Genomic DNA, 20,836 nt, shown 5'->3' on the forward strand with positions numbered 1-20,836 from the left:
GGCTCGTTAAACGAGCTCGTTTTCAAGCTTGTTGGCTCGTTTAACTGTCTCGTTAAGCAAGCTCGTATTATGGCTCGAGTTTGGCTCGTTAAACGAGCTCGTTTTCAAGCTCGTTGGCTCGTTAAGCAAGCTCGTATTTTGGCTTGTTAAGTGGGCTTGGGCTCGGGCTCGAGCTCGTTTTCAAGCTCGTGAAGCTTAAATACAAAATATAAATCTCTATATAAACTAAAATTAAATTTTTCTTAAAAAAATAAAAATTACAAACATAAATAAAACTATAAAATTAATTATCAAATGTATGTCATATGCAACAGTCCTCTACAACGATACACAATAACAATATAACATCATTACATTGTACATAAAAAACCCAAATTAGAAAAACCATTAGAAAAGTGCAAACTGCGTCTCCAATAAAAATTAAATACATCCTGCAACCAACATTTTTCGCAACATCATCTCTAATGAAAATTAAAAATCATCATGCAATATAAAAAATAAAGTTAGTATCACAAAGTAATATAAGCAAGCAGAAAATTGAATGCGACGACCATTTTTTAAAATACGTTTGTAATTTTAATTAGTTGTTATAAATATCGGTAATTTTAATTAGTTGTTATAATTATCGGTAATTTTAAATTACGACACGTTTATAATTTTGTATGTATCTAACGTATCGGTAATTATTATAATTATGAAAAACAATTTCTGAAAATAAGTTGTTGTTTTTGAAGAGTTATTTCATTCGCAAATAATGTATTAAGTCGTTGTCTGCAACTAAATTTTTGAAAATATTAAATTAAGTTTTGAAAATATTTTAACAAAAACTTCAGCCTACCACAAATTTATGGACACCTATATGGTGACGTAGTTTTAAAACATCATTCTACATAATAATTCTAATAATCACATATAAACATCATATTATTTAACAAGAGTGAATTCATAGTTTTAACTTTTAAGTTTTAATCATAATAAAATTTGGTTTTATAATTTGTTTGATAATTGATAAGCTTATTTTTATTACCTATACCAATGAAATGATATTATTATTTCACAAATTCTTTTAATTATATATAATGATTTAATTATACCAATGTGTGATATGATTTATATCATAATCTTTTCATCTCAATTATATATACCTAATTTTTTTTTCACATAAATAATAATATCATTAAAATAAAATGTATAAAATGAATGAAAAAAATTGTTCTTGTATTTTCATGGCTATATACATGCATGTATTTTTGTAAACAAAATTACTAAATACAATATAAATTATAAACTTATATACCTTCCATTTGATTAGGGTTGTATTATTTTGTTAATATAACCCGAAATATGTCATAAAATTATAATTTAAAATAAAAAAAATATTATTTAATATTAAAATTTAAGATATTTTGTGTTCTACCATAAACTTTTACTTAATAATCATAGACACCTAGTTGGTTAACAACTCATGTAACAATAACTGATTGAATGTACAAAGTGTTACATCAGTTGTTGTTCATGTAAGTGCTTAAGATTTTTGTCCGTACGATACCAAATTTATATATAAATATATAATATATATATATATATATATATATATATAATTATTACTAAAACGTAATTACCAATAAAAGAAATAAACATAATCAAATATATGTTTTTTGGTTCAAAATTTGATATAATATTGTCACTATTTTTTATTTTAACTAGTTTTTGTGTGCAAAAATATTTACAAACGATATAGATGCATAATAATGTATCTATTTTTTCTATAAAAATTTTAAATTTGATTAAATGTTATCATTATTTTTTAATTACACTTAACTTTTTTGTATCCATATATATGTGAAAATATCCATAAATTCTATCTGTAATGAAATTATGAATTTGGTTTCACAATTTGAAATTTGATCGAATATTATAACTAATTTTTTATTTAAGTTAATTTTGTGTTTCCATATCGTGAACATTTATATAAATGAAATATATGCTAATATAAAAATTTTATTTTATATTTGATTAGATGTTATCACTTATCAGCAATTTTCTATTTATTACAATATACTAATTTTTGTTTTAAAATTGAAAATTTGATATGATGTTATCACAATTTTATAATTTCAAACAAATGTTTCGTGTGCATATATATGTAAAAACAATATTAATAATTTTTACAATAATATTTTAAAAACAAATAAATTTATTATATCATATCAATACTTTGATATAAATTTCAAATACAAATCAAAATTTTATTATTTAAAAAAAAACAAGTTTTTTCTAGGAATATTTAATTTAATTTTTAAAATATTATAGATTTAAATTTACTCAATGAGCATATAAATAACTAAACCAGCCGAGTTCGAGAAACTATATAAATTAATATATTTTCACAAGCCAAAAAAATGAGTCGAGCCCGATCTAGAACCTGAGCTCAAGCTGGCGAGCCACTAAACGATCCAATCCCAAGTCCAAGCCCGAGCTCGCAAGCCAATAAACAAGCCGAGCTCGAGCCCGAGCCCGATCTGATGAGCCACTAAACGAGCCGAGCTAACAAGCCATTAAACGAGCCGAGCTAACGAGCCATTAAACGAGCCGAGCCCAAGCCCGAGCTAACGAGCCACCTAAACGAGCCGAGGCCGAGCTCGAGCTCGAGCTCGAGCTTTCGAGCCTATTAATGAACATGTTCGCGAGCTAACGAGCCGAACATCCTTAAGCTCGGGCTCGGCTCGTTAAAATTTTCGAGCTCAAAATTAAGCTCGGGCTCGGCTCAATAAGCTTAACGAACGAGCCCAAACAAGCTTTTTCACGAGCCGAGCTCCGAATAGCTCGCGAGCAGTTCGGTTCATTTACATCTCTATTTATTTCTAATTAGATAATTAGAATCGATGCCTCACAACTGCACATTGGACGAAATTGATTTAGTTCCTCCCATAAGGCTTTGATCTTGGTGAAGTAAACAGTGACCGGATCTTGTTCTTGACGAAGAGTAAACAATTCTTGACGAAGCTGGAAAATTCGAGGATCATTGCTTTGTTGAAATCGAGCATGAAGATCATCCCAAATGTCAATTGCAGAATCCACAAAAAGAATGCTGGCAGAAATCTCTTTAGATACTGAATTTAAGAGCCAAGAAATAACAATGTTGTTATTTCTCATCCATGCCTGAAGAAAAATCGGATCACTGACAGAGGGCTTGGAGATTGATCCATAAATGAACCCTAATTTGTTCTTTACAGAAAGTGTGATCGTCATTGCCCTGCTCCAGGATGCATAATTGTCACTGGTGAGAGGTTGCGAGACAAGAACGAGTCCCTGATTATCCGAGTAATGCAGAAAATATTGACTCAAAGGATCATCAATAACAGATCTACCAGCAGACAAATTCCATGCATTTGATTGTGGATTCGCCATAACTCTGGAATGAAGATATCTATTATTGATCGGAAACAAACATAAAGAAGATCGCTTGATCGGCGATCGGAGAAGATGATCGGAAGATGATCACAGATCGTCGATCGAAGTAAAAATTACGGAAGTAATTATCTCTTTGATACCATATTACGATAGATTGAATAACAAGATTTGTATTGAATTGAAAAGGAGAGAGGAAGGAGTTCTATACATTTGTGTATTTATATGCACTTACACAATTAACTATCTCTTAACTAACTTCTAACTATTGTTAACTAATTCTAATATCTAATACACTGTCTTGTCTTAAAATTCAATGAAACTAACAATTTAAAATGAGATACAAAGATAAGTTCTACAAGATTGTGTTTGGGTAGATGGATTAAAAATTTATGGATTTTGAATCTAGTTTTATTGTTAATGAAATAATAGATCAAATTTTAAATTTGTATCTTACTTATTTACATATACCACAGTATAAACAGTACAAAGTAAAATGAATTTTAAATGATACAGTTATTGTTTAAACTCTATCTTAGCAAGTTAACATGTAATACGGTATAATCATGGAAGAAGTGAATTTAAATTTTATGTTGTTACTTGTCTAAATTATAAATTTACATTTAAATACATTTGAATTTCTTCCATCCAAACACAACCGGAGGAAATTTCACGGAATCTGAGGTCCTATTAGTTGAGCCTTAGACCAAGAATTTCATCAAGAAAAGGAATGATCGATTTATCTTAATCGCTCTTGAAAACAATGGTGTGTTGAATGTAGTATCCAATATTAGTGTTGTGTCCCAGCGTTTGTTGTAACGTATCATGCGACAAATTTTTTATAGTTACATATTTACATATATAACATGCCAACAAAGGCAACTGCCGGTAAAAAGGGCATGATGAATTTTAGATGTTTTCAATTAAAAAAAAAAATCAATGGATTTTACTTCAATTATGACTTATGAGTAGGGGTGTAAATGAACTGAACCTGTTCGTGAGCTTTACAAGTCCGCTCGATAAATATTTGATTTGTATTCGAGCTTATCGAACTCGAGCCGAATTCGAACATGCTCGAACTTTTTTTCGAGTCGAGCTCGAGCCGAAATTATACTGTTCGATAGTTCGCGAATAGTTCGCGAACCTTAATATTTAATTAACATAATATAATTATATAATAAGTATATATACATTTCGAACTTTTTTTGAACATTTCGAATATTTCGAACCATAATATCCGAATAGTTCACGAATAGGTTCGAATATTTCGAGCCGAACTCGAACTTCATTTCAAGCCGAGCTCGAGCCAAAATATTTGAAATTATCGAACTTCGAATCAAGCTCGAACTCGAATATACTCTTATCGAGCCGAATTTGAGCCTTAAAATTTTACCATTTTTCGGCTCGATTCGATTCGTTTGCACCCCTACTTATGAGTGTGAATTACTAATCTTTTTTAATGAAAATGGCCAAAAAAGGGGGGAAAAAGAAAAAAGAAAAAAAGGACAACCTTGAGAACATTGTCAGAAACTTTTAATTTCATGGGTGAAATTCATGATTTTGAAGTATACTTATGGATTATTTGAAATACTTGTTAATTATTATAGATTGTTATAGAAGAAATAGACAAATATTTAATTGTGTTTTTTTTTTTATATATTTGTACCTACAAAATTTAATTTTTTAATTGAAAAATGGAACTCGATCGTTCGATTTGAATCAATAATTCACATCAATTATATATTTCTCGAAGATTTCAAATTATAATATATAGGACAAATAATTTAGACGTAGACGATTAGTTTCTTCGTGAATAATGTACATAAATTTAAGATGGTTGTGAGGTAGGACAAATAATTTAGACGTAGACGATTAGTTTCTTCGTGAATAATGTACATAAATTTAAGATGGTTGTGAGGTACATTAATTATAACACTCAAATTTCCAAATTCCCTCACTGATCAGCACGGCCTCCTCGAGATACCCACAAAAGAAAAGGATAATCCATCGATCAGTAGCTCACTAGTCACCTCTATTTTATCATATTCGAAAACTCATATCCAAAGTACTCCAAAATATATGTCGTGGAAGTTTGCAACAAATTAAAGATTTGAAATTAGTATCCAATTCCTTCTCAAATTATAAATGATTAAGAAATTAGAATAATACAAGAATGTGGGCACAAATGATTTGTTTCAACAAATAAATGTGGGCCGGGCCGGGCTACTAAAACTTGGGGCAACAAATACCGCTAACAATTGCCATGTTTTTCCAAGTGCATACCACGAGAACAAGATTCTGGAAAAATATAATTGATGATCAACCTTTATAAATTTAAGCATAAAAATAAAATTTCAAGTTCTAAGTCGACAAATGAAAGTTTCAAAGTAACAAATACGAATAGTTATATACAATGATATCATAATAGTTCTAATTGTCTAGCTGTTCGTTGGTGACACAGTGCATGGAAATTGGAAAAGGGGTTGGGCCTTTGGTTTTTTCTGTTGAAACAGAAATTTTAAGCTTTAATATATAAATATTTTTTTGTAAAAAAAGGTCGATCACAAGCAAGTATTTATCATTTAATAATTATTTAGGCCATAAAAAAAAGTGAGTCCAATCGATACTTTATCAAGACTTACAAAGACCAAAATTCGCAAATTAATTATCGGAATATGTATAAATGACTGGAACCATGCTGTCATGCACATCTGCTATGTTTTTGTTTTGAGTAAAGCAAGTGTTGGAAATTGTATTATTGAATGAATTACAATTGAAATGAGCTTGAAAGGGTTTGAATTGATTAACCCAAATTGTTTGTAAAAGTCTTGTCCAAAGTATTACAAAATTCAAAATTTTGGTGAAATAAATTGGAGGGAAATGGGGAAATGGTAGTCCCACATTGGAACAACTCCAATTTGTTGTTCAACTTAATTAGTCCAACATTGGACTATGGGATTGGGCCCTTAGGGCACCGGATGTTTTGTAAAGGGCAAGACGCTAGTCGATGCAACAAACACACACGCGCGCGGCCGGCTCGGCTCGGCTCGGCTCGGTGTGGTGTTCTGATCCGATTATTCTTTTTGAATAAAATAATATTTTATTATTTTATGGAGTGGGCCCGAGCGCGGTACCAAAATGGTGAGGCAGTGTGTTGGCTTAAAGTTGGGCGCTCGCGCGGTAGAAAATTACCGCCCGAGCGCGCCTTCTGCAGAACTAATAGTCACGACTGTTTCTGGCATTTTTCTGTCATGGGTTGCATCCTTACGCCTTAAAACGTGTTGTTTCGTGTATAACACTATATATATGGTGGTTATAACATAGAAATCGGACATAGAAACATCTGATAATATACATTTCAGATTTCTGATTTCTCAAAATCTCTCCCTCACTTTCTCAAAGAAAAGTTAAAGCATATTTTCATTCGTTGAAGTTCGTGATATTTGTTGTGCTGCTATATCACGATCGAAAGTCGTTGTATCTTAGAGACGATTGCCGCTAACGTTTAGCACTTGGAACGGGCAATTTCGTCTTGCGGATAGAGAGTTTCTCTCGCCTCGACTGTGTTGATCATTTTCGTTGTTGTTGATTGCTTCCGACATTGAAGTTTTCAGAATTCAGAATACAACCTACTAACAATCGCAAGACGAAATTTCTTTGTATTTCCCGGATTCTGAAGATGTCTACCGTTTCATTCACTCCGCTCGCTTTCGCCCCCGCTCATGGAGAAAAGCCGCCAAAGTTTTCTGGTGCCGACTTCAAACGTTGGCAGCAGAAGATGCTGTTCTATCTGACCACCCTTAATCTGTCTAGATTTCTCAAGGAGGATCCCCCCGTCGTCGTTGAAGGCGATTCTGACACACAAAGAAGGACAGCAATAGATGCATGGAACCACAACGATTTTCTCTGCAGGAATTATATTCTTAATGGCCTCGACGACACTCTCTATAGTGTCTACTCCTCTGTGAAGACGGCCAAGGAATTATGGGATTCTTTGGAAAAGAAGTACAAAACTGAAGATGCCGGCATAAAGAAGTTTGTAGTTGGCAAATTTCTGGACTTCAAGATGGTAGACTCAAAAACTGTAATGAGTCAAGTGCAAGAGATACAAATCATCTTGCATGACTTATTGGCCGAAGGAATGGAAATCAATGAACCATTCCAAGTCGCGTCTATCATTGAAAAATTGCCTCCACTGTGGAAAGACTTCAAAAACTACCTTAAGCACAAACGTAAGGAGTTAAAACTTGAAGATCTTATTGTGAGGCTTCGCATCGAGGAGGACAACAGAAATACCGAGGCCAAGTCACATAAAAAGTTGATGGAAACCGAGGCCAAAGCAAATCTGGCGGAGTCTAGTACGAGTCAAAAGAGGAAGCGCCCCCATGATGAAAAGAAAAAGGGGAAAGCGAAGAAATTTCAAGGAAGTTGCTACAACTGTGGCAAACCGAATCATATGGCAAGGGACTGCCGACTTCCAAAGAAAAATAACAAAAATCAGAAACCAAGGCACGTGAACATGGTTCAAGAAAGGTATGTACCTTTAGCACTTTCTGATATTGATCTTAGTGCTGTTATATGTGAGACCAACATGGTGGATGATCCAAGAGGATGGTGGATCGATATCGGCTCTACGAGTCACGTGTGTGCCGAGAAAGACATGTATTCCACCTATGCCACTGTTGGGGATCGAAAGTTGTTCATGGGAAACTCCGCAACGTCTGAAGTTGTGGGAGTGAGAAATGTGGTGTTGAAGATGACCTCTGGTAAAGAGGTGACGCTCAAAAATGTGCTGCATGTGCCAGACATTCGGAAGAACTTAGTTTCTGGTTCACTCTTGAGCAAGGCTGGATTTAGAATGGTATTTGAATCTGATAAATTTGTGTTAACTAAATCTGGTGTATTTGTTGGGAAAGGGTACCAAGATAGTGGTCTCTTTAAGTTAAATGTAATGAATGTTTCCCGCCTTGCGGCGAAGAATAAAGTTATTGGTTCTGCTTACTTGACTGAAAGTTATGATATATGGCATGAACGATTAGGACATGTTAACTTCAACACGTTGAAAAGACTTACAAATTTAAATGTAATACCTATGTTTAAAAGAAATCCACAAAACAAGTGTGAGATATGTGTTGAAGCGAAAATGGTTAAAGCTCCATTTCATAATGTCACGAGAAGTACTACGCCACTTGAATTAATACATACTGATGTATGTGATTTAAAAATGGTACAAACACGAGGTGAAAATAAGTACTTTATAACATTCATTGATGATTGCACCAGATTTTGTTATGTATATTTATTGAAAAGCAAAGATGAAGCGATCGACGCTTTCAAGAAATATAAAACTGAGATTGAAAATCAACGAAGTTCGAAAATTAAAATGATTCGAAGTGATCGAGGTGGAGAGTATGTGGCTCCTTTTGAAGAATTTTGCTCAACTTCGGGCATCATTCATCAAACGAAGATCCCTTACTCACCTCAATCCAATGGCGTTGCAGAACGCAAAAATCAAACATTAAAGAAAATGATGAACGCGTTGCTAATAAATTCTGGCTTACCTCAAAATATGTGGGGTGAAGCGATTCTCTCAGCAACACACATTCTAAACCGGATTCCAATCAAAGGAAAAGACAAAACACCATATGAACAGTGGAAAGGTCGTAAACCTTCTTACCAATACCTCAAAGTGTGGGGGTGTTTGGCGAAAGTAGAAGTACCTAAGCCAAAACAAATAAAAATTGGGTCTAAAACGGTTGACTGCATATTTATTGGTTATGCATACAATAATAGTGCATACCGATTCTTAGTGTATAAGTCGAATCCTGATATACATGAAGGCACAATTATGGAGTCAAGGAATGCTGTATTCTTTGAAAATGTCTTTCCATGTAAAGAAAAGAAAGAAATAAGTTCGAACAAGCGAACTCATGAAAACACAACTGAAACTCCACAAAACAACAAGGAACCACGACGCAGCAAGCGTGCAAGAGTTGAAAAATCGTTTGGTCCTGATTTTCTAACATACATGTTAGATAATGAACCAAGAACTCTTCAAGAGGCTTTATCAAATCATGAGGCTCCTTTTTGGAAGGAAGCCATACAAAATGAAATAGATTCCATAATGCATAATCATACATGGGAGTTGGTTGATCTCCCTCCGGGATGTAAACCTTTAGGATCCAAGTGGATTCTTAAAAGGAAATACAAAGAAGATGGATCTATAGATAAATATAAAGCTCGACTCGTGGTTCAAGGTTTTAGACAAAAAGAGGGATATGATTTCTTCGATACCTACTCTCCGGTTTCTAGAATAACATCCATTCGTGTTCTCATAGCTATTGCAGCATTGCATGATCTTGAGATTCATCAAATGGATGTTAAAACTGCGTTTTTGAACGGAGAATTGGATGAAGAAATATATATAAAACAACCAGAAGGGTTTGTTGTACCCGGAAAAAAACAAAAGGTGTGTAAACTTGTCAAGTCATTGTATGGACTTAAACAAGCACCTAAACAGTGGCATCAAAAGTTTGACACTGCAATGTTGTCAAATGGTTTCACAATAAATGAATGTGATAAATGTGTCTACATTAAAGGTACTACAAATGCATATGTAATTGTTTGTCTTTATGTAGATGACATGTTAATCATGGGTAGCAACCATGAATTGATTGTGAAAACCAAGAAAATGTTGAGACAATATTTTGATATGAAGGATTTGGGATTGTATGATATAATTCTAGGGATTAAAGTGTCTAGACTTCCTGCTGGAATTATGTTATCCCAAACTCATTATGTAGAAAAGATTCTTGAACGATTTAATTCCACAAATCATCCTATGGCTAGAACACCTATGGAATTGGGTACACATTTAGCCAAAAATAGAGGAGAACCTGTTTCACAAGTGGAATATGCAAGGGTGATAGGAAGTTTAATGTATTTAACTAACTGTACCCGTCGATCTTGCATATACCGTAAATAAGCTAAGTCGATTCACAAGTAATCCAAGTAAGGATCATTGGAAAGCATTAATGAGAGTGCTTGGATATTTGAAATGCACTTTGAGTTATGGAATAGTGTATACAAAATATCCTGCGGTCCTAGAAGGATATTGTGATGCAAATTGGATTTCTGACACAAAAGACTCCAAGTCTACGAGTGGATATGTGTTCACTATCGGTGGAGGAGCGGTGTCATGGAGATCCTCTAAACAAACTTGTATAGCTCGGTCAACTATGGAGTCCGAGTTTATTGCTCTAGATAAAGCTGGAGAAGAAGCCGAGTGGCTTCGAAACTTTCTCGAAGATATTCCATGTTGAAATAAACCGGTGTCTTCCATTACGATTCATTGTGACAGTCAGCCAGCAATAGGAAGAGCACAAAGTATTATGTACAATGGTAAATCTCGACATATTCATCGGAGACATAATACCATAAGACAATTGATCTCGAATGGGGTTATTTCGGTTGACTATGTGAAGTCAAAGGAAAACCTTGCGGATCCGCTTACAAAAAGTATAAATAGAGATCAAATGTACAAACTACTTGGTGGAATGAGTTTAAAATCCACAAAATAAAATATTTATAGCGGTAACCCAACCTTGAGAATTAGAGATCCCAAAACCTTGGTTCAATGGGACAACTAAGTTATAAATATTAGTTTGAGTACTTGGAAAAATTACTTACTCATTCCTGGAACATCCAAGTTGACATAACCTGCAAAATGTGGTGAGGTTAAGTTTTTCTTTTAATGATTCCTATACCTATAAGGTGGAGTAATGCAGGATACTCTTGATAGGAGATCACCTATATAAGTGCAAAGTATTGGCCGCTTTGATTGTAACACTTATGAATCTAAGATATGGTCCAGGGCCGAAATGGACACAACGTGAGAACAAAATATGTAAGAGTATTGTTATGTAAGTACTATTGTCTTGGTTTACACAAACGGTTGACTAGTTCAAAACATCGCGTTACTATGCAACTAGTAAATCCGATAGTATTTTACTACGGTAGGTTCAAAGCCACAAGCTACCTATCCTGATGTAACAATAACTCAAAATGATTTTCTAGTGAGAATGTTACTATACGTGAAATTCATTCATGTGGGGGATTGTTGGAAATTGTATTATTGAATGAATTACAATTGAAATGGGCTTGAAAGGGTTTGAATTGATTAACCCAAATTGTTTGTAAAAGCCTTGTCCAAAGTATTACAAAATTCAAAATTTTGGTGAAATAAATTGGAGGGAAATGGGGAAATGGTAGTCCCACATTGGAACAACTTCAATTTGTTGTTCAACTTAATTAGTCCAACATTGGACTATGGGATTGGGCCCTTAGGGCACCGGATGTTTTGTAAAGGGCAAGACGCTAGTCGATGCAACAAACACACACGCGCGCGGCCGGCCGGCTCGGCTCGGCTCGGTGTGGTGTTCTGATCCGATTATTCTTTTTGAATAAAATAATATTTTATTATTTTATGGAGTGGGCCCGAGCGCGGTACCAAAATGGCGAGGCAGTGTGTTGGCTTAAAGTTGGGCGCTCGCGCGGTAGAAAATTACCGCCCGAGCGCGCCTTCTGCAGAACTAACAGTCACGACTGTTTCTGGCATTTTTCTGTCATGGGTTGCATCCTTACGCCTTAAAACGTGTTGTTTCGTGTATAACACTATATATATGGTGGTTATAACATAGAAATCGGACATAGAAACATCTGATAATATACATTTCAGATTTCTGATTTCTCAAAATCTCTCCCTCACTTTCTCAAAGAAAAGTTAAAGCATATTTTCGTTCGTTGAAGTTCGTGATATTTGTTGTGCTGCTATATCACGATCGAAAGTCGTTGTATCTTAGAGACGATTGCCGCTAACGTTTAGCACTTGGAACGGGCAATTTCGTCTTGCGGATAAAGAGTTTCTCTCGCCTCGACTGTGTTGATCATTTTCGTTGTTGTTGATTGCTTCCGACATTGAAGTTTTCAGAATTCAGAATACAACCTACTAACAGCAAGTGGTCTGTATTAGTTTTAATTGATGTCACAAGCTAAAAACGAATATTTATGGAGATGAAGAATTAAAACGGACCATTAAGCTGGTATTAAAAAACATAATAATAATAATAATAATAATAATAATAATAATAATAATAAAGGAATGAATTGAGTGGAAGGTAGCAGAATAGTACTGAAAGCAAAAAAAAAAAAAAACATGTAAGTAAACTGCAGCTTTGACGAGTGTTGATGTAAAAAGGGGGAAAAGGTATAGTTTTACACGCCTTTTGATGGAGAAAGCTGTTTGATGAAATTCAGGCTAACTACAATGGATAGGATATGTGCCTGCAGCTCTTTTTGGTATTTATATAAAAATATAATATAATTTTTGTTGTAGAAGCTAGCTAGCTAGCTTGAAATTAATAAGAATAATAATAATGAATATTGGAAATAAATTAAAATGAAAATGCAAAAAATGACACAAGGAGCTAGAAGGCAAGTGTACCAAGTACTTACTATTCCCTGCCCTCACCAATGGGCAACTCCCAGACCAGATCAGACACCAACAACAACCATCATCTACTGGAAGCGGTTTTTACTTTCATTCTGTGGGCTACCTAAATTATTAATTAATTGTAAGTACATCACTCCTCACTTCATCACACACATAAATATATTATTAATTCTACACTTTTTATCTATTAAAATTATTATTTATAAATGCACCTTTTCTTTTCTTTTCTTTCTTTTTTTTTATTATCAAATATTACATTTCATCGACTGCCACCCCACTGTAATTTTCACCCATGGAGAATAAATTCTACTTGCACTTGATCATCTACTTCCGTTTTCTCTTGTCTTCTAAACTAATGAGTACGTACAGTAAACGTACGTAAAATACATTTTTTCAAATTTCAAATCATGCATGTACTATATATATATATAGTTTTCGTTGTCAGATAATAATTCAAGAAGGCCCGATTCCAATATCATAAAAATTACATTAAATTTTAAGGAAAATTTTATGCTGGCACTACCCAGTCTGTCAAATCCAATGGCCCCAAACCATTGTGCAAATCGCATCATGTGATGTGTGCACAATGCCCGAGCCGTTTGAATTGCCCTCAGGGCACCACCTCGAAGGGCAGCTAAGAACTTGCCAAATTTTACACGGATCATCAAACCTCCCCTTTATTTATTTATATTGTTGGAGTCAGTACTCGTGTTTATATATAACACATACACACACAACTCTCTCTTTCTCTCTATCACATATATATATTACAATTAATAACTAGTCTAAATTTTAAGTATAATTTAAATTTATTCTCATGTCCAGTGACAATTTTTTGAGCGAGAATAAAGTAGTTAGTAAAGAAATAGAAGAGATACATAGATGATGTACGCGCTGTGCATATATCTCTATAAACTTTTTAGTAACTAGTACGTACGTATGGTATTATATATAATATATATATATAAAATTGTACGTGATGTGGTAAGGAGGTTATATATATATATATATATAATTGGACAGATGGAATATATGTATATTTAATGCTACGAAAGTTTAGTGCCTACAAAGACTGACGGGTCTATGATGCTAAACTCCATCGTTTTCGGTGGAGACACCAAATGTGGGTCAAACTTTTCACAGCCATCCAATTTAATATCATTTCTTCTCGATACACCCAGATTTTCATGAAAATGACATTATAAATCAATAATTATTATAAAATAATAAACCATTTATTTACGTAAAAAAGCTAGCAATCTCTCTCTATATATATATATAACTTATGTTGGCACACACACACACACACTTTTGTATGTATATATTATTATTATTATATATAAATAAAGGAAGAAGTGAAAAGAGAAAATGAATTAGAGGCAGCTGGTGCAGGCGTACTAATATATATATATAGATATAGATATATTATTAATGGAGTATTACAATAGTGAAACATGTTTGATGGAAGAGTTCTTGGTGGTTAAAGACGTGGAATATTATGCCAATGTGGAAGATCTCAACACCTTGGATAATCTTGATTCATGTCTCCCCTCCGACAACACCAATATTACTATTTCAAATGGTCATGAATATTGCAGCAGCTTTCAAGATTATAATTATTACTCCAATTTCCCCATGGCCATGGACATGATCCAAAGCTTCAACTTCCCAATATCCTTCGGAGAATTCACCCAATCACATGACTACTATTCGCCCAACACCAACATTCAAGATTTTCAACTGCAGGACTACAGTAGTACTAGTTATAATGATCAATATTCCATGGTGGTACCGAATTATGTAATTCCTCCTAATTGTAAAGATGAAGCCGTTTTTAACGAAAGTAAAAACAAAACGGCGAAGAAGGTGCCTTCCAAGAATCTTATGGCGGAGAGACGGCGGAGGAAGAGATTGAACGACCGGCTTTCCATGCTCCGTTCGGTTGTTCCCAAGATCAGCAAGGTTATATTTATATATATATATATATATGTATGTTTTGTTAAATGAATATTAATTGCAAGTGTATACGTTTTGAACATTAATAATTAATTAGGAGTAGTAGTACTAGTGCAGATGGACAGAACATCCATACTCGGAGATACGATAGATTACGTGAAGGAACTTTTAGAGAGGATCAATCATTTGCAGGCCCAAGAAATAATATTGGATAATAATAATGCAGCTGAAGGTGTGATGACCATTTTCAAGGCAAATGAAATTTTAGCCAGAAATAATTCACCAAAGGTAAAGGTAATTCATTCAAGTATATGGTAATTAATTGATTAATTAAATGATGAATGAATGAAATATTGGGTGCAGATGGAAGTGGAGAAAAGGGGAATTAATAATGGAGAGACAAGAATAAAGATTAGCTGCGGTGCAGGGATGAAAGCTGGGTTATTGTTATCAACCATCAACACACTGGAGGAGGAATTGGGACTGGAGATTCAACAATGTGTCATCAGCTGCTTCAGTGACTTCACAATGCAAGCTTCTTGCTCACACTCACAGGCCAGTATAATACAATATAAATTTCATAATTCTTTAATTAATTTCTTCATTAATTAATATATATATATATATATTGAATTGAATTAAATGGTACTGCAGGAATTCAAGGAGATGGATGTGGAAGACATAAAGCAAGCGGTGTTTAGAAATATTGCAGCTGCTGGAATATCTACTTTTGTATAGATACATGCATGATTCTCATTCCACCTATTCTACTCACCTGCACCTTAATTATTATTAATAACTAGTATTATATATATATATATATTTGTTTATGTCCCTTCATAAACCCCATTCTACCTTTTTAATAATAAATAAAACATTTCACTTTATATGCCATTTTTGTTTCTAATTCCTTATTTCCAACGTCTGGAATATGGATTCGTTCCATAAAATTAATTAATGTCAAATCTAATTCTTATTCTTATTAAAAAAAAATGTGTGGTTACAATTACAAATCGTTAATTAAATATTCTCTGTGGTCACCTTTTTGCAGTAGATCGAAATGAATTCGAAACAAAATATGATTATCACCTCAAAATAAAATAGGTATCATCGTATATTTTAAGGTTGAAGATCCCTAACCGTAAATGTAATAATTGATTTTATTCGAATTGAATTTGTTAACAGAGACGAGGAAAAAAGGTATATTATCCACACTCAACATTACATTACTAGGTGTGTGACTGATTTTTGCTGGACTGAACTCGACTGGGCTGGTCTTAGTTATATATCCATTTATCTCATGGATCATTTCATTGGGCCCATTTATTGTTTAAAAAACTAAAGCCCCCTGTCTTTTAGATGGGACGGTCCAGAATTTGTCACATAAAAGAAGATAATAACAAAATATTATCGTGGACTAATAACTTTTCAGCTATGAAATTCTGAGTTGCAGTCCAATATACGTGATTTCATGACATCTATATATATTTCAACAAGAATAATTTTTAAAAGGCATGGTCTTAATTCGATGCCACTTTATAATTAATTTCTTGTATCTATTAATTTCCTTCGATATTTAATGCAAAAATAAAATTTTATTTGTGATCATAGTCGTCCATGCGAATCGTATTTAAATATAAAAAATAATTAATGAACACGATACAACGAATATGGTAGTTGCACCACACAACCATGTCCATGTAGGGTAAAGTTATCTACTAAAATTTATGTATATATATATGCACAATTAAATTTTTATTTTTTATATAATATCATAAAATGTTATTGTTTAATAATATTGCAAGTATTACCTCTCAATTATTTTTTTTTAATAAGTTAAACCCTTTGTGGTTAGAAATCCCCATCGAGTCCACAAGAATCTTATTTATTATTGCTGCTCCCACCCTCTTCTTTTAATATCTTCCATGTGATTCTACCTACTAATTAATGTCAACTAGCTTTAATTTGGTTAATTAATATTAAATTATGAGTTTTTTTTTTATTCATGGGTTGGGTTTATAGAAACTATTAAACTAATTAAGTAATATTCGTTTATTAGCAAGCAAACCCCACACACACACACACACACACACACATATATATATATATATATTGAGTATTTACTATGAACCAATGAAGTGACATTTTATAGTTTATACATCTAAATAAGTCGATTTAATGCTATGTTGGAAATCAATCCATCAATCAATCAACTAATTATATAACGCCACAACCAAAATTGGTTAAAACTTATGAAAATTTAAAGAAATTTATAAGAGGTTATTCTGAAATTTTTATATTAATTTGAGTCAAATCTTTTCGTAAAACAAAGATGAATACAAAATAATTATAGGAGCTCAGTGCATGTGTTGTCACACCGGCATGGATGATGCCTGATGTATGCATATATATATTTAACGTGCACGCATGTGAAGTAAGAATTATTGTCCATCGATCACTCTTCACAATTAAGTAAGAATATTTTCAGAATATGTAAATCATTATAATTTTAAAAAATAAACCGTATAAACTATTAATAGTGTTCACGAAAATAGAATATAATGAAAATAGAATTTTGTATATAAATAAAAATTAATAGTCTTCACGAAAATAGAATATAATGAAAATAGAATTTTGTATAGAAATAAAATAATTGATGCAGATATCAAATTATTGGATGGATCAGGTGTGGGATGTGATAACGGCATTAATGGGTTTTAATTAAGTTTTGAATAAATCATATATATTAATTAGATTAGAGTAGATATCTTATTTATCTATATTTACAATAAAAATAATAATATTTTAAACATATAAAATAATATCTATTCATGAATGAGTGAGCTAAACAAAAGATTGAAATTGAGTTTTTGTTTATTAATTATATAAAAGTAGTTAACATTGAAGATCGATCCAATGGATCCTGTAACTCACATTTCCATATGCACTTTCAAATGAACTGAAAACCGATTATTAAATTATATTGGCCCTCTGCTCTCACATGATACAAAAAACTGAAAGACCAAATCATCGAAAGTGTACAAAATAAACGGATCGGAATCAAAATTATAATGGAACCAAAGAAAAGTGTTCCCCTGTGAATTAAGTCGGAAGTACGGGAGAATCAATTCTTGATCATTAGAATAAAAATTATCAATCTAACTTGTTGGTTTAATAAACATATATAAATAACTTTGGCATTGATAATCAATATTGATTTTCGTAGTAGTTAATGATCAGCGTCATATGTCCAAATCTGATTCTATTTTTCTCGGATCCAAACTGTTAGCAAGAGGACATGCACGTTGTATGTTTTTTAATCTACAAATAATTTATGGAGATTCTTCCATTTATTATTAATTAAATCACGTATGATATATAAAATATAAATAAGTTTGACCCAACGCTTGAGATAATATTTCAAGAGTATTAGATTTACCACATCATTTTTTTTAGTGTGTGTTGGAATACATTGAACAATGTGAGAAAGAATATGATATTTATTGAGTAAATAATTAGAAGAGTGTAACGTAAAATAAATTATAAAATATACACGTGGAAATGCCAATTTGGTCAAAGGTATCATATCATGTGGAAATAGACTCGTTCGAAATCATAGTCGGACACCCAACATGGCATGTTTTACGGGCAGCCAATAATCAAATCAACGTCACAAAAATCAAAATCCCCGAGATAATTACATATGTGGATGTAATAATTAGAATGTTCATACATAGTTATGACACAAATGTATATGACACGATTCTAAAACAATTGCACTTCCATTGGCTCATGTTCAGTAATGTGTTTGACTGAAAATTAATAATTATTATAGTTATAGCTAGAAAAAACGTCCGATCATGTCTTGGCTTTACAAATAAATTAAATCCCAATGCATGCACTTACATCTCAAAATAATATACATACACGAAATTTAAGTTCTCAATCAATTTTTTTTGGTACAAAGGATTAGTCGTTGTGTTTAAAAATGGATCCAGCAATGGTGGTGGATGACATGAATATTGGGTTTACGAAAAAATGGCATAAAATTAAATTTAAAATTAATAGTCGTGATCACTGCAGTAAGGAACCAGCTTTACCAGAGTTGATATCGGACAATATAAACTACTTTTTATTACCACACAATACAAAAAAAATATTGTCAAAATGAGCCTAAAATTTAGGCAGGTTAAGCAGTGAAAATTTGGTAAATGGGATGGCCTAACTTTTATTAATGTAATAATGATTATTAGGTTAAAGATTGGATTGTTGCAGTCTGCCATTTTGACTAACAATAAAGGTGGTCTGCTCGAATGTGGGCATCCAAAATAAAAATCACAAGAGGTATGTGTCATTATAGTTGATTATATATATATATATATATATATATATATATATATATATATATATATATATATATATATATATATATATGATAGGTTACACTTAAAAATTCAACTGGGTCTGAGTTCAATCATGAAAGTCCACTTCAAATATTTTTGAGGCTCAAACTTATTTAAATATTATATATATTTAATTCAAGCAGACCCTGAATTCTACACAAGCCCATAAGAGGCTCAAGCCCGTGAAATTCACCGAATATCTATAAATAGCTCAAGTTACCTAATTATTAAGGTACACACTTTCTTTAGCACTATAAGGCTCTACTCTTGATTATTATTCCTTGAGTAATAACTGACTTGAGTAGGGCTGGATACGGTACGGTATACCGTATCAAAATACGATACCGTATATCGTACCGTACCATATCGGTATGAAGAATTTCATATCGGTACCATACCGAATTCGATATACCGAATTTTAGATATGGAGAATTTCTATACCGAATACCGTACCGGATATAAAAAAAAATTCGGTATACCGACAAATTTCGGTATACCGAAAAAAAACTCGGTATATCGAAAAAAAAACTCGGTATACCGTGAAAAATTTTAAAAAAAATTAATTCGATATATTCGGTATACCGAAATAAAAAAATTTATATACCGTTACCGATACCGAAAATACCGTAACAAAATTTTCGGTATACCGATTTTTCGATATATTCGGTAAATTTTTCGATACGGTATGACGGTATTTTCGGCATTTCGGTATTTTTTCCCAGCCTTAGACTTGAACATCGGTGTGCCTTCGCCGGGAACCCTCCCGACTCCTCTGACTTTGTTTTGTGACGTAGAAACAACTCACTGAAGATCTCTACAGGGAGCATACAAGGATTTGTTGATACTCCGTATTTTGCGGAATCAACGTGTCGGATACAAGTAATATTGACACCCTATATCTAATAATTTAATTTTAATTTATATATGCAAAATCTATATATTTTTATATATCATATATCCACCTTATATTAGCATGCATGAAATTTTCTGCCGTAAGTTTCCTTTATGGTGTAATGTTATTCAAGTCTCATCTAGCTTTCTAAAAAAAAAAAAAAAGAAAAAGAAAAAAAAAAAGGTCTCATCTAACACAAAGCCGCCTCACTACCTACGTACGTACCTACAATGACATCAATTTTAAGTTTTAACAGTCAAGTCCAGTCTACTATCATGCAATTCTTTTATATTTTAATCCCAAATAAATAAATAAAAATAATTAAAATGGCATGCACCTCGCATAGGTAAACAAGAAAAACAGAGTAATTAGTTGCAGTCCAAAAATTATTCTTGCTAAAGATTAACGAGTAAGTATTTTATGAGTCGATCTTATGAATTTTTATTCATGAAATGTGTTAACATTGTATTTTGTGAGTCGATCTTACGGATTTTTATTCGTGAAATGTGTTAATCTTGTCTATATTTATAATTAAAGTAATACTTTTTCACAGTGATCTAAATAAGATGTCATTATCGATTAACCTATAAAACCGTGTCATGAGTTTATTTTTTTAAGATTAAAAGTATTTCTAAACTTCATATTTTTTAAGGCAAGATTTGA

The 20,836-nt window shown here is 32.6% G+C and overlaps 1 protein-coding gene across 2 annotated transcripts in view; it reads left to right on the forward strand.

The window, feature by feature from the left end:
- LOC140866599 (transcription factor bHLH93-like) overlaps positions 1-15,675 on the forward strand; it is a 63,340-nt gene extending 47,665 nt beyond the window's left edge. Inside the window, exons 2-5 of one of the 2 annotated variants that reach the window (XM_073271625.1) lie at positions 14,371-14,884; positions 14,996-15,172; positions 15,242-15,433; positions 15,533-15,675. In XM_073271625.1, the coding sequence (XP_073127726.1) occupies positions 14,371-14,884; positions 14,996-15,172; positions 15,242-15,433; positions 15,533-15,616 (967 nt within the window). In that variant the 3' untranslated portion in view covers positions 15,617-15,675. Of the gene's footprint in view, positions 1-14,244; positions 14,885-14,995; positions 15,173-15,241; positions 15,434-15,532 lie in introns of those variants that run through there. The other variant, XM_073271626.1, reaches the window with a different exon arrangement.
- Positions 15,676-20,836: the final 5,161 nt, after the last annotated feature.

The sequence above is a fragment of the Henckelia pumila genome, chromosome 4, assembly GCF_033568475.1.
Source record: "Henckelia pumila isolate YLH828 chromosome 4, ASM3356847v2, whole genome shotgun sequence".
In the NCBI taxonomy this organism is placed as follows: Eukaryota; Viridiplantae; Streptophyta; class Magnoliopsida; order Lamiales; family Gesneriaceae; genus Henckelia; species Henckelia pumila.